This window comes from Haemaphysalis longicornis, unplaced genomic scaffold, assembly GCF_048455015.1.
Source record: "Haemaphysalis longicornis isolate Haplotype H1 unplaced genomic scaffold, Haemaphysalis longicornis Haplotype H1 scaffold_10, whole genome shotgun sequence".
NCBI classification, from domain to species: domain Eukaryota; kingdom Metazoa; phylum Arthropoda; class Arachnida; order Ixodida; family Ixodidae; genus Haemaphysalis; species Haemaphysalis longicornis.
In genome coordinates this window covers 140,473,891-140,488,653 of record NW_027526204.1, presented here as the reverse complement: position 1 = coordinate 140,488,653, position 14,763 = coordinate 140,473,891, and the positions used below count along the sequence as shown (strand labels likewise).

At 48.0% G+C, this 14,763-nt stretch overlaps 2 protein-coding genes across 4 annotated transcripts in view; one reads left to right on the top strand and one right to left on the bottom strand.

Moving 5' to 3' along the window:
• The window catches only part of L(2)gd1 (lethal (2) giant discs 1), a 42,089-nt gene extending 40,197 nt beyond the window's left edge, over window positions 1–1,892 (top strand). For all 3 annotated transcript variants that reach the window (XM_077691018.1, XM_077691020.1, XM_077691019.1), the window contains one exon: window positions 1,417–1,892. In XM_077691018.1, coding sequence (XP_077547144.1) covers window positions 1,417–1,536 — 120 coding nt within the window. In that variant the 3' untranslated portion in view covers window positions 1,537–1,892. The remainder of the gene's footprint in view (window positions 1–1,416) is intronic.
• Window positions 1,893–9,982: 8,090 nt separating this feature from the next.
• LOC144160128 (uncharacterized) lies at window positions 9,983–12,441 on the bottom strand. The gene is made up of 6 exons (XM_077691731.1): window positions 12,140–12,441; window positions 11,949–12,039; window positions 11,123–11,168; window positions 10,931–11,063; window positions 10,672–10,870; window positions 9,983–10,066 (listed from the first exon to the last, which is right to left on the bottom strand). Exons 1-6 carry the CDS (start codon window positions 12,145–12,147, stop codon window positions 9,983–9,985), a joined length of 561 nt encoding a protein of 186 aa, XP_077547857.1. The 5' UTR covers window positions 12,148–12,441.
• Between the last annotated feature and the right edge of the window lie 2,322 nt (window positions 12,442–14,763).

Here is a 14,763-nt window from a genome sequence, read left to right as displayed (position 1 = left end):
AAACAGTTGCGGCACAGTCTACTTCACCGTATGTCATACAAAAAAATCAACAGCTTATTGCAGTGTCAATTTTTCTCATTATCGGTTGAACCTGACAGCATCAGCCAACTTCTACTTCAGCATTCGAAGGCATATCTGACATTCACAGTGGTGTCACAGGCACATTGTGGGCATGGCGCATTTCCTCCTAGACACAAAACAAGTTGCACTCTCGTAGACTTATTCAATCTGCTCAGGATCTGCTATCTTTCCAGCTCTCAGGAAATGGTGACTTCTTCCTTCTACGGTGTCACGCTAGCCAGGAAAGGAGAGCTCTTGTGAGATATGAAGATGTGGAGATATGGGGGCAGGGAATGTGGCCTTCCAAGGCCTTCTAGATAAAAAAGATAAAGCCGCAGCTCTGTGTTAGCCATAGTCACACGATGGGCTTCCTTTGCTCAATAAGACTTCGGAAGGGAAAAAAAAATCATTGCAGCAATATGGAACCTGCCAATCATCTTTGCGGGAAGAATAAAAGTCAAGAGCATAGTGTGTTGCTTATCTGGAATGTCTTCACTGTGTTGTGTAGTTTAGCTTGTGCACTGCTTAATTGGCGTGGCCTTGCAGTTGCATTTCCGCTTTGTTAACTGCTGGGTGAAGCGCATTTTAAAAGATGCCGAAAGGGAGGGCACTGTAGTAGGCCTCTTTCAAGTAGAATGGTGTCTTGAGAAAAAAAAATTAAATACACAATATGATTATGTAGGAGCACTTCCAGTATTCAGTGCAGCAATATGTATTCTTCTAGAGACAAAAAAGTAGAAAGGAAATGTGAAAAGTCAAGATAAGTTCAGTATGGGACAAGTTTTTTGAAATTAGGTCAGTGAAAAGGTTTCTCAAAAATGGGTCGGTCACTTAACAAAGGTCCCTGATGGACTTCCAGGGAGTGCTGCGGAGCACGAGGTCACGGGTTCGATTTCCGGTCGCGGCGGCCGCTTTTCTGATGGAGGCGAAAAGCAAAAACGCCCGTGTGCACAAGATTTCGGCGCACGTTAAAGATCCCCGAGGTTGTCAAAATTAATCCGGAGCCCTCCACTACAGCGGGCCTCATCGCCTGCGTTGCGTCGGCACGTTAAACCCTACAATCAATCAATCATCTTCCAGGGAGGGCAAGGGAGGTGGCCATCGTCAGTGAAAAGTCAATCTATTTACATTATGTACAGAGAACCTTGCTGTCAACAGCCATCTTGATGCCTCCTTTTCTAGCCGCCATCTTCCTCACAATATCAGTCTGTCAAGCACGGGCTTGCTTATTTTCTCATAAAGACCTTGAGTTGAGCCTTGAAATTCTTTGTCACGGTTTCTAAGTAATCTCAGCGAACATGCATGTAACCTGTGAAACCTGTCTGACACTTTGTGGCCGGTTCTTTTCCCTTCCAGGTTTTCGACAGCAAGCGTCCCAGTGGCGGCAAGCTCGAAGTGAAAGTCCGCGTACGCGAACCTTTTGTCTCGAAGCAGGTGGAAGAGATCAAACACCGCTGGCTAATCATCGGCAGCTAGTCTCTCCGCACTACGTCTAGAATCGCCCCGGGGACGTGTATCCCGACCAGCAGCCAGCTATGCGCACCCCTGCTGAGCGCTAAGAGCAGCCCGCTTGCTGTAGCGCAGCGCTGTGCTGTGAGGCTGAACGCACACTTTGTACATAAATGCGCTTGGCAAACTTGTTATCCAGTCCTCCCCTTCTAGGGGCATCTCGATGCTGCGGGTGTTTAACTTGTGTTTCAATACGAGTGGAGGAGGACCCTTATTTTATTTAAACAAAACCAATGTTGCCTGCTCTTTACGTATGCTTGCCTTGCATATGTGAGCAGCTCCGATGATGGAATAAAATAAAACAGCTCTGTTGTTTTCCTCAACTCTGTGTCTTTCTTCTTCTGTAAAATGGGCCAGTGAAGCTGTGCTTTATATCTTTTCCCAGTCTCCTTTCATCATGTCTTCACTCTGTTCCAGAATAAAAATCTACTCTATTCTATTCTATATCCACGGTGTTTTAGATTTTTCGGACCAGAGTAGTCCTCTGTTAGCTGGCGTATTCATGTTAGACTGAAGGTGCTCCGGAAATGTAGGGGACAAGACCAATGACACATTGCTGTGCAGAGATTCTGTGGAAAGATTGTAGAACTAATAATTGAAAAGGCCCATGGGTAACTGAGTGCAAAACATTAGAGCAATTATTGTTTAACTTAAAGCAGGCAGTTTTATATAAAAAAAATAAACTGTGAGGACACCTGAACGCTTCTGATTATTTGCAAATGCGAAAGCATCTGATTGAACCAAGCATCTGATTGAGCCAAACAAGATCTGGTGACTCGGCTTCGAGCTTTTAATGGCTGCTGTCATAGGCGCTGGTCAATCCACCCGATTGGGTGTGGTTTTATGCATGTTAAGCCTGTATTAAGTTACACGTGCCAATTGTCGATGTTCCTGAAGTTGAAGGAAAGGTCTACCTTTCGTCAGCTAGAACCATGGTGTTCCGTGGTGTCGGGGATGCGTTCCTGACTTTCCTTCTGGAAGATGAGTTCGATTCCCATCCAGTCCTAAATTTACCCAATTCTCTTTTTAATTTAAGATCTTTACTTTTGTTCTCTTTGCGCAGTCGGCCATTTTAAAGGGGCCATTTCACTCCTACAGACACTGATGCTTGACGGCATCTTCTCTGCCCAAAGAATTCATTTAATGCCTTTGCGTTAAAATTTCATAAAGTAGAGCAGTGAGCTTCACCTGGCCTATGCTGTGTACTTGGTATGTATGTCAGCTTTAAAGGAATAACGTCTGCGCTTGGAGATAATAGCATTCATTTCAGATTGTACCCTATTGAACAAATATACAAGGTTTAAATTTTGAATACATATATTGCAAATGAGCATTTCTCAATGGTAATACCGTTAAGGGGACAACACTGCTTAAAAAAACTTCTTGCGGCCTCGCAGGGCTCGCAGGTAAGGTGGCTTATCGCAGGCGCAGCACTCCCAGCTCCCATCAGCTCTCTTCATAGCAGCGCATTTTTTAAGAGTGAAAATGAAAAAAAAAATGTTGACCTATTTTGCATAATAATTTGGTTGGAAATTTACGGAGATTTATTAGTGAACAAAATGCTTCATAATACTATACCAAATAAAAATTATTGCTCAAGGGCGATCATTTCAACCTTTTGTCTTGTGATTTTCGGGAAAAAATAAGAATTCAGGAAATCGCACTTTGCGGGTCCATTTGTATTAGTTTTTATTTAAACCAATACGTCTCTATTAGTTTGTATTAGACTCATACAAACTAATAGCTCAGAAGTCTATTAGCGGTCTATCAGATCTATTTGTATTTGTAAACTTTGTTCATTTGTATTAGACTAATACACTTGACACATGAAACTTATAAAACTGGTACAAAAATACACCTAATACAAAAATGCATAAGACTAATACAAGTTTCTATCAGAATTTTTGCTAGGGATGAACAGTTTTATGAGAAAAATAGCTTGCAGTACGGTTACGGCTTGGGTGGGTTGGTGCATATATATTATAAATGCAAAGAGGGGAACAGCGCAACACCGGCAAAACATAGATGCGATGCCCTAGCTACTTTTCCGCCCTGAACAACGTACTATGGGTGCTATGGGCAGGTGGTTGTTATAATGGATATGGTGGCTAGAAGGTTCTATCCACCATATGTCGGGAAAATCCAGCGCCGATTAAACAGGCAGTATGAACTTGCAGAACGAACTATTTGCGCTTAAATTTGCGCTTAATTATATAAAATACCTCACAGATTTCTTTACAGGCCATTGAGTGATTAAAGGAGTACTGACACGAAATTTTTATGTTACGTTTTTTTCGCTGCTATGCGTGCCTACCAGCCCACTAATCATAGAATGACAGATTAGACGGTCGAGCGCAGCGTAAACATTCATTTACGGCGTCGTTTATTCGTGCCAGTTTCGGTTTCGGCAAAAAAACGCCGAGCGGCCGCCATGACAGCATGTATCACATGGCGTCACCATTCTTGCCGTATCGCTGCCTCTCTGGAAGCGCGCGCGAGCGAGCGCACGCGCGCGCCCAGACCGGCCGAGGTCTTCGCCGTCCCCACAGGCCCGGGCAGCATGACGTCAGTCCCAAAACCATTTCGTGTACACACACCCGAGGAGCGCGCGCCAACCACAGCCAGCGCGTCGGCTTCGTCACGGGAGACCCGACGTCGGCAGTTTGGGGCACGTAGCAGATGATGTCACGTCGGCCCGCTCTGGGCTTTCTCGTGCGGGCGAAGGTTAAAATGGATTTTAAATATGTTTCGCTGAACGGTTGCTGTTGAAACTTGCTGGGAGATATCTCCTGATAAAAAGGAAGCGTTTTACATAGTTATCTCAGCTTTGAAATTTCGTGTCAGTACTCCTTTAAGTGAAAAGTCTTCATACAGTGTGCAAGAGAATTTTCAATTAACAAGAGAAGCCGACCAACTGATGACGTAGGTACATCGGCAATATTAATTGAAAGAAGACGATAATTGCCTCAGTGCCCATAAACATAAAAACACAATAAACAAAAATTAGAAAACAGGCAATTGTCAATAATGGAAACATTACACAAATTACAACCATGTATTTCCTTGGTTGCCTAATTTAAATTTACCGTTTGCTCTCGAAAAATGTGCTTAAAACTGGCATTAAGCTGTTTCATTTTTTTTTACGTATGCCATTTTCTTTATAATTATAAGCATCCGACTAACACCAGCTTTTCAGATGGAAAGTTTGTCATTTCATTAATGTTTGAAACCAAACTGGTAGAACCTTATTATGATTCCTTCCTCAGATCTTACGACAGAATTCCAAATGTGGCAAGATTTTGCTCGACTTGCACAGGACATGCCTAACCGCAAGAGCAGACACCGCCGTCTTTGTGTTATTAGTTTTTCTTGCTAAATTTAATGTTTGATATGGCATTGAATAATGAACTTAGCAGTGGCTTGCTATGCCTTATCCAGGAGTGGTTCTTACACTTAAAGGGATGGCCGCCCCAGAAAAGTTACTGTATAGTACGAGACTTCAGGTAGGCTATAGGGCATTTATAAGCATTGAATACTTGACAGAGAATAATGCAACTATTTCAGAACACCAAGAGGGAGCTTAGTACAGCAGACTCGACATTTGGACTGTACTGAAATGTCGACCAGCTTCTCATGTTCGCTCAGAGCTCTGATAGAAGCTACGAGATTGGCTGCGTTAGGGACTCGGAACAGAAACGAGAAACGGAAATCACAACTGGCATGGCTTGACAAATACCGATGGCTGAATTATTCCGCTTTGCGTGAGGGGTAATCCTGCCATGTTCATGTAATGTTCGCCAGGGCCGTACCCAGAAATTTTTTCGGGGGGGGGGGGGGGGGGGGTTATGAATTTTTGGAAGGGGGTAGTTTTGCTGAAAGCAACAGTAAGTATTGTTTACGTGCTGCCTGGAAAAGATTTCGGGAGGGGTTCGAACCCCCAAACCCCCCTTCTGGGTACGGCCCTGATGTTCGCCATTAACAGCGCTGTTCTTGTGCTTATATCTGTGTGTTTAGGGTTGGTATTTGCTGAAATTATTGCTAGCGATATAACGCTTCTTCTATGCATGATTCATAGCCTGTCGTTTTTTTTAACAAAACACCTGCGCTACACATATATTTGTAGTGCAGGTCTTATCTTAAAAAGAAAACGAGAGGCTAAAGCAACGTAAATTATGTTATAATGTAAGTGCATAAATTCGATGCAGACTGCACAGAATGAGCTCCATTGGCCTTGCACTGGAAGCTGCTGTACGGGCGTAGAATATGCTTATATGCCAAAAATTTTCTTTCGCATTTGGGACAAGAACAACTAAATGAAAAAATCTCATTCTTGTTGCAGAACTGTGACCTTCCCAAGAGAAAATAGTAGTTGGTACCATTGTTTTATGGTTAAATTCCCAGCTGGAACTAGCTGGTACCAGTTGGGACCAGCAAGGATCAGCTGGGCCCAGATGGGAATTTAACCATACACCACCTGGGACCAGTTACATTTTCTCTTGGGTTACCTTCGGAGTCGAGGTATGGCAGTGGTCCCGTGGACGTGGGCTGGTCACAATCGGGTACACCGTGGTTCACCTGAAGTCGCTCTATATATAAATCTCGCAGGGCCGCCTGAAGGGCTAGCTTGGAGCTGGGCGTGCCTGCTGCCTGTTTCGGGCAAAGGTTCTGCGCCTGGGGAGCCCCGGGCGCGGACGTGTCGGATCGCGAGCACCGCAGGTGCTTGCGCTAGGCGAGGGCTTTTCACTGCTCGGCCCAGAAGGTAGTGCTAGTAGCCCGTACATGCCTGGTAATGGAGAGGGCTCATTGGTGTGAGTGCCCCTTGCCAGCAACTGGTTCACTCCCTGTGAGATGCACGCGATGCGGACCAGATGGGCTGGTTCAAAGCTATTTGCGGCACTGTTGCGGCAATGGCAAAGCTTACGTAAAACACCTCTCTGTGGTTACCATGCACACACAGGATCTCCATCGTGGGCGTCAGACTTGGACTGCGATATGCGAAGGCCCTGCACGTGAGGCTGGGCGATTGGCCGCCGCATCAACAGCCTCCTGGGATGCTGCAGAGGCGCCTGCCAGCTGGCCCCCTCTCTGCCTCCTCGACGTTGTCCTGGAGGCGCATAGGTACGATGCTCCTTTGGTGCGCTCCAGTTCCAACGTAGTGAAGCTCACCAACCCCGTATTCGGAAAGCCAACTTACCGAATGACATAAGAAATTCTTTCGTGAGGGCCGTAAAAGGTAGCATGAGAGAAAGCCAGCGTGCATTTCAAAAGTCATCCATATGAGAATTCAGTGGCCTTGTCGAAGTGGAGCAGTGAGGTTCAGTTAATGCAGGAGGAACGATATAGGGGGTTGTCGATAGACAAGCAAGTTGGCTGAGGCGGTGGTCTTCGAGGGGCTGGGGGATCGTGTTAACGGTGCCATTTGAGAGTAAGCGTATTGTAGAGGGGTTGGCTGGAAGGCGAAGCGTTGCTCTGTATACCCTGCGCCAACGCAACGCAGGCGACGAGGCGCGTTTTTTAGGTGCGGAGCACCTTAGGACCTCACAATGTCCGTCCGCGTCCGTGCGCATAACATTTAAAATCGCAAAAAATCACACAGGCACCGGCAGGATTCGAGCCTGTGTTTGGTAGACCAGACAGAGGATTAATGTCAGTCGTCTTACCCATTGGGCTACGACCGTGAGTTAGTACCCGAGAGCCAAACGGCTTACTCCCTCGCCTGTAAGGGTGCGGAGTACCTCAGGACCTCCCAATGTCCGTCCGCGTCCATCCGTGCGCACACCACCATTAAGCGAAAATATGTGCTCTTAAGAGCACTTCAAAACACTCGAAAACAGGCACTAACATAATCTAGCAACGAGAACACGCGCAAAAGTACCCGTGTAGTCAGGTTGTGATCAAGTTGTTATACACAGTGACTGCATCGAACTATAAATGGCGCTACGCGGAAACACGAGATGGCGCCGCGGTGCACCGCGTATGTAAGCGGGTTCTGAAAATCCCATACCCTCTTCCCGCCATGGACGGAAACGGACGTAAGACGCGTCACGCTGCTGCTAACGTCTACGAAGACAACGAGCTTCCCCGAATACGAAACCGCGGCAAGCGGAGGCAAAGTGACTAAAATCGAATGACGGTCGGGGCGCAAACCGGATTTCACTCGGGTGTTTTTGCTTTTAGCCCCCATCAGAAAAGCGGCCGCCGCGGCCGGAATCGAAGCCGCGACCTCGTCTATGACTGAAAGTCTATAAAACTAATTTCATGTAATCTGTGGTGCCTAAGGATGCTTATCGGCCTGCTCCCTTCCCTACTATGGAGCTGTAATAAACCGGGTCGCCAGCCCGCAGCTGCTTCCGTTCCTGACTGCTGCATATGTGTAACTTTGGCTTTTTATTCTTGTTCTTTTTTGTTTTTCAGATGTTGCATTCACTTAGCTTCACCACGCTGGCCTTGTTCGACAAGTCAGGACACCTCTTTGAAGTTCCAAACCCGAAGCGCGTCCAAGCCTGCCCGTGTTCTGTACAAGCTTGCAATCCTTCACGCCGCCAAAACATGACGTCAAACGCCGATCGAGGGACTTTACTTGCTTCAATTGCGAAAATAAAAGAGTTTTCTAAATGTTTGCTGCCTCTATCAAGGCTCCTGAGCTCGCTGGCTACGCCAGCTTGAGCACAGTGGCGTGCATGTACAGAATTGAAAAGAAAAAATTAAAAATATAAATATAAAATGGAATTGGGATGGGAAACTACGTTTTAGAACAAACCCTCACTCACTAAGATCTCTGAATACGAATAAATAAGACCACATGAAAACTCACGTCGAAGAGAAAACTTACACACGTGATGTGAACGTTTCTCTCAAAAGGTCTAACATTACGCTGCACGCAAAGGAGCAAATTCTGACTTTTCTAGGCCAACCTCTCCAATAAACATTTCTCTCTCTCTATCTCTCTCGGGTGCAAGGACTGACACCCTTCTGCGAGGCTTATACTTCCACAGTTCCAGGGAAATGTTTCGCTAAAGAACGCTTGAAAAGACCCCCTTTATCAGCAAAAGATTTGCCCGATAACATGAAAGTTCTCACCCTTCGAGCCGAGGTATTCTGCACTATGGTCAAAAACACGGCAAGTTTGCTGAAAGGTCCACGGATTTCTAAATTAGTCTCCATTAATTAATTACGCGAAACTCGGTAATGCGTGGCTAATCACAGCTTCGCAGGCTTGGGCGTACATTTTGAGCGTCCCGAAAATCTTTGGCCTGAACGGGCGTTGTCTAACCATTCTGAAGGCACCAAAAGGCGCACGAAAGGCGCTAAGAGGCACGATTTGCGTCGCCGTTATCAAGAAAATCTTTTGCTGATAAGGGGGTCTTTTCAAGCGTTCTTTAGCGAAACTTTTTTCCCTCAAAGGGTGTAGGTATAGCCCTGCAAAAGAGAGTCAGCCCGTACACCCTAAAGGGAGTCAAAGTTTACACCTTTTCGCGCAGCCTTATGTTACACCATGGTTACACCTTCGAGTGAAAAGTTTTGCTAAAGAATGCTTGAAAATACCCCCCTTATCAGCAAAAGATTTTCCTGATAACGGCGACGCAAATCGTGCCTCTTGGCGCCTTCCTTGCCCTTTTCGGCGCCGTCGGAATGGTTAGAAAACGCCCGTTGAGGCAAAGACTGCATGCGGGCTGAGTTGAGACGTACGTATTTCGCCCCTAGTTCTGAAGCTTTCAGCCTTAGCTTGACCAGGCAAGTTACTCATGTGTTTAGTTCCACACGCATTAGGGAACGTTATTAGAGCCATTTAATGGTGGAGTCTGTCCGTGAGAGGGCGTTTCTCTGCGCCAATGACGTGTGGAGGTTAGATGGCGGTATACAGTGGCCGGCAGATTTCGTCGTCTTGTCAGAGATTGAGCCCCGCGCATAAGCCGTAAGCCTGATTCAGTACCTTTTTAGCAATTTTTTTTTTCACTTTTGTTCCTTTCTCTTTCATTTCTTTTACTTGGTCTGTTATAGCATTACTGTTTCTTTACTTAATTCAGTACACGTATTTCTATCGTCGAATAGGACTCCTCTGGTTTGAAGCGAAAATATGGCCGTACGTGAACATTTGTTTGCCGCTGTGCTTTTGGTGCCTCTAATTAGTGATGAACGCTTTGGTGAGTGGAGCAAGGGAGGACAACAATCGTGAATCATTTTATGCATTTTTATTGACCACGAAGGAAATATATTCTCTGCCAGGGCACACTTGCTTTCGAGATGAAGGAGCCCGCTGGCCAAGCAAGTAGGCGGGAGACATAACCAAACGTCTTTTGACTCTTGGCAGCGTCAACAGACACTTACGCCGCCATCACTACGAACACCTGAACGCGCGCACACTGTTTATTTGCGGTGAGTTTGAAGCAAACGTCCTTCTGGGGGTGAAAACTCAGTCGGGGTTCCCCACAGGCTCACATCCTTCGCACAGGTAATGCACCACTCTGGCAGGGCTTCTAGGCTCCTCTGTGACGATCTGCGACAGTTTTTCGCATTGCCACCATGCATAATCGAGCCCTTCACTGCACATTTACGTACAACACTTGTCGATACTGAATCGCTAACCTTTGAGCAGCTACATCTGATAACACTCTGGTATGGCACGCCATGGTTTGTCTGGACACAAATTGATGCAGTTAGAGCCACTGAGAAAACTAAACAGTACGCCGAGTATTACACTCGGCTCTACGAGTGACGACAATAACGGTCAGACATCTGTCGGCATGCTACTTTGCCGGCGGCTACGCCGAACTCCCCTGTACAAGTTACACACAACAGCCCGTTTACCTTTTCCGCCGTCCGGGGCCAAATCCTGGGAGGACACGTTGCCTAGAATGAACACTTTCACACCAGCCAGAGGACAAAGTACCCGAGTAAGAACTTCGCTTTATGAACGGTGCGACGTTCACTTGGGGTCAAGGGCTGTCCCTAACCGCACTCCTAGCGAATCATTTTTGGAATTATGCTCACAAACTTGTTCGCTCTTTTTTTTTTCTCTCCCAACTTTAACGAGCGCCATTATGACAACTAGGATTTGCTAAAATACTGTTCGAAACGAGATCCAAGAGACCGACACAGTACTTGATGTCGCTCGAGCCGACAGAGCCAGCGAGCCGCATCAACTGTGTACAAACGACAAAAGCAGTACTCCGGTTTCGAACAGGGTTTAATTCCTAGACAGGCGCAGCGACGGACAGCTAGACTCGAACGGCATCCGTGAAGGCTCGATGACGGCACCGTCCTCAAAGGTGGTAACCAGGACGCATAGATAGGAGGCGGTCTGCACCAAGAGGCAAATCACGTTAAAAATGTTACGTTTAGGGAGATCACCATTCCTTACCGATTGCAAACAGGGTTTAATGATTTCAAGACAGGCGCAGCCATGTACAGCTCGACTCGAACGGCATTCTGGACGTCTCGATGACGGCCCCGTCCTGCTCGGCGGTGGCCGGTGCGCATAGGCAGGAGGCGGTCTAGAACAAAGGCAATTCACGTTAGAAATGTTGTAATTTCGAAGGTAATCACGGCTTACCGAATGCGGGGACCATGATTACGCCTGGCAGGAACGGGAAGGGACGCTGAAAGGCAAAGTAACAGACGAACAGCGACAGAACCACTTTTATTACCAGAAAACTCCTCTGTACAAAACACGCGTCGTCGAGCTCAGTAGATAGGACAGATGGAGACGTGTACCTGCCTAGCCAGAAGAGTAGTGCATGTTTGCGGGAAGGAGCAAGTGCAATAAGACACGACGCAAGGGTCAGGGAAAGGGGAGGGCGGAGGCGGTGCCGGACGCGAACCTGAAAAGGAACCAAGGACACCAATTCCATCACTCGCCTTTGCCACGACCCCAATTTGGAGCCGCGGACCGCAGAGCTGCGTTCCGTGCTTCAGTGATGCTCGTTGAAGGTGGCGACTATTCCGAACGCCGCGGGAACCGAGGACGTGCGAGCGGAAGGCATTATCGAAGTGCATATACCTCGGCTACCGCGACGTTCGGAAAGGAAGACCGACTATCACCACAACCTAACGGGGCTTCCGAGCTGAGTCCGACGCTAGAGGCAGTGGCGAAGGGCTCCAACACCGCCACTGCGCCGCTGTCCCGAAAGCTACAGCCTAACGCGCACCGCAAAGCTTTGGCGACAGTCGGAATCCCTGCGTCGCGACGGCCCAGGAAACGTCCGGCTCCGAGGCTAATGTGCGCTCGGTTAGGAAAATTCAAATACGCAAACGTTCAGCGTCGCGAAAAAAATGATACGAAAGCCGGTTTCGTGGGCACGTCGCACGTCGCACCGGGCCTTCAGCCACGGAACTCACCACTTGGAAGAGTCGTCGGTGAAGACTGTGAAGCAGCATACCGTGAAGGAAGTCCGTGAGGCCCTCGCGGGTATTCGCTTGTCCGAGCGAGCCGGTTGGGAGCGGTGATGGCACAGGCACAACGAAAAACGACTGAAGGAAACAAAAACGACAACACTTTTGGCATTAAAACACCTCTTAGCGCGAACCAAACTTCCCCAATAGACAGTATACCGGGTGGAAAAAAACTCACCTGTCCATCGCCGCCGTCACCGCGCCGCCAGCTACTCTGCGTCCGATGTGCAACAGGCAGGCAAGATGGCGTACCCCTTGTTCTAAACGCGCTTAGCCTGGCATTACAGAGCGCTGCTATTGGTCGGCTACCGCCTACCCTTCCACTCTTTCACATCGATATCGTCTTCCAGAACATTCTGCCAGTTGTAAAACAAAACGAAAAAGTTATCGCATCAAGTCGCAGCCGCGCGGCCACCGGAGCATGCATGACAAGGCATTTTATGCTGCGTCACGGAGCAAGATAACCTTCTTGCTTGGTGGTTCTTCATGCTGGCTAGGGGCTTTGGCTGGCGCGATTGCACGGTACTATCGATCATGCGGCCGTTACCGGCCGTCTTCCGCGGCTTTTGAAACCGAATAAAAAACGCCACGTCTTGAAGAAACAGTCGATTGCGCGGGAACACAAATGCTACTGCGTGCGAGTCATTGATTTATTGATTGATTGATTGATTGATTGCAAGGTTCAACGCGCCGACAAAATGAAGGTGATGAGGCACGCTGTATAGTGGAGGGCTCCGGATTGATTTTGTCCACCTGGCGATCTTTAACATGCGCCGAAATCTCGTATATACACGGGCGGTTTGGCTCTTCGTATCTACTAGAAAAGCGGCCGCCGCGGCCGGGACTCGAACCCGCGTCCCCGTTCTCAGCAGCACAACGCCTTAGCCACTGAGCTATCGCGGCGGGTGCGTATGAGTCGTGGCTGTAAGAAAATTAGTGGTCTTTCCACTCTGTGAAGAAAAATGACCTGCGAAGCTGGACGCAGTCCACGGGGTGCATGAAAGGAAACACGTTTGTTCATAAATAGCGATTGAGCATACTTCCTAGCCAATTACCGTAATTACCCGATTCTAACGCGCACCTTTTTTCCGGAAAAATAGGCCGAAAAATCGCATGCGCGTTAGAATCGGATACGAAACCGAAACTGCCGAAACAGCGAAAATTTCGTCCCACCCATCGCCATCGCCATCTCAAGATGGCGCCAAAGCCTTTAGCAACATGGATATAGTGCCTAGAATAGTATATTCTAGGCACTATAACATGGAGGAAGACTTCCTCCATGTTTAGCAACAATGTTTTGAACAGAGGAAGCATAAGCGCCTATGGTTTTCTATCGGCGTTCACACAAATCGTCAAATCGTTCCACTTCCGCACTTGATAACAGCAATGGCAGCAGCGGCTCTCACGCGTTCAAAACGAGCGGTCGGCTGAAGCGTGCGGCTCTGGAGAAGCTTGCGGGATGGGCGTGCGAGACGTCGGCCATGATCCCATCGACCATGGTTGAACGTTCGTTCAGAAGTGTGGCATCGCGAACGCTCTTGGCGGCACCGAGGACGATATGTTGTGGTCAGCGGTAAGCGACGAGGAGTGAGATGAGTGAGATTACTTCGGGAAATAAATCGCCCATTTCTCCCGCATTCGTTTGTCTGGGTTATAAAGTTCCGTGCGCGTTACAATCGAAGGTGCAAGTTTTTTTGGTTTTTTTGCCAGGAAAATCGGGTGCGCGTTAGAATCGGGTAAGTACGGTAGCTGAATATAACATGGAAGGACCCAAGGTTCAGTCTCGTGGACAAGCTAGGAGCTGACTCCCGCTTCGTAAGCATCTCACTGTTCGTGTAACACACCAACCCAATCCGCTCGATCACTGAGAGGAAACCGGACAAGTCGCATTGGGCCGTTTGTCGTCCGCGTTTAAACCTCCCGCCAGCACAATGGAGGCGCCATCAGTAAGGAACGCGTGCACGCACCCTTCCCCCCAAGCCGTGCACGCCGGCAACCGGTTATGTGCGCGGGCTTAGAAGTGAAAGGAACCTGAACAAGTAATACTGCCCCACGTCGGCGTTTTAAGCGGGCAAGTTGCCCTTTATCCGGGAGGTATTCGCAGCTACTCGACGAGCTGGAACTAGAGGGCACAGTGCGGCGGTAGCGGCTTTCTATACATGGCGAAGTTGCGCAAAACAAACAAGGTCAAAGAAGAAACGACAAGAAAGTGCACTTGTCCTTTCGTATCTCAGTATTTGCCCTCGTTTGTTTTTGCGCAACGTTGTCATCGATCGCCTCCAACTAGGCCGGCTCGCGGTATGGCTTCCTATTCACCTATTCGCAATTTTGTTCGGGCCGACGCCATTCCCACTCTTCCTCGAAGCGAACGAAATGTGTCCATCCTATAGCGAGTTAAAGCTGGAAGGTTTCTAGCTTTATTCTAGCGGACAAACATGGAACCGTCGGTTTCCCGCCCCCGTCGTAGGCATCTTACTGTCTAATACACCAACCCAGACCCAAACCGATTACGAAAGACAACAGACAGGACGCATTGAGCCATGAAAATTGCACATCTAAATGTCGAACCAGCACAACGGGCATTATCGGAAAAGGCATGAAGGCCAACTGTGAGTGAGCTGGGTAATTTAAACCTCACATCGATTGAGCCACTGTGAGGCCTTCCCATCATCCTGCAGGTCAAAGCCGAGGACGCGCAGCCAGACCTTACGTGGAAGAGGGGTGGCATCAATCGTGAGTTCTACTTGAGAACGTTGGTTAATCCCTAAGATGTGACGTTAGGACTAGCGTCCTAAACCTCAA

Coding starts and splice junctions, on each gene's coding strand:
- LOC144160128 (XM_077691731.1), bottom strand. Junction 11,169..11,948: donor CCTCACGGACTTCCTTCACG/GTATGCTGCTTC, acceptor TTTGCCTTTCAG/CGTCCCTTCCCGTTCCTGCC. Junction 10,067..10,671: donor GTCGGCTCGAGCGACATCAA/GTACTGTGTCGG, acceptor AAACTGTCGCAG/ATCGTCACAGAGGAGCCTAG.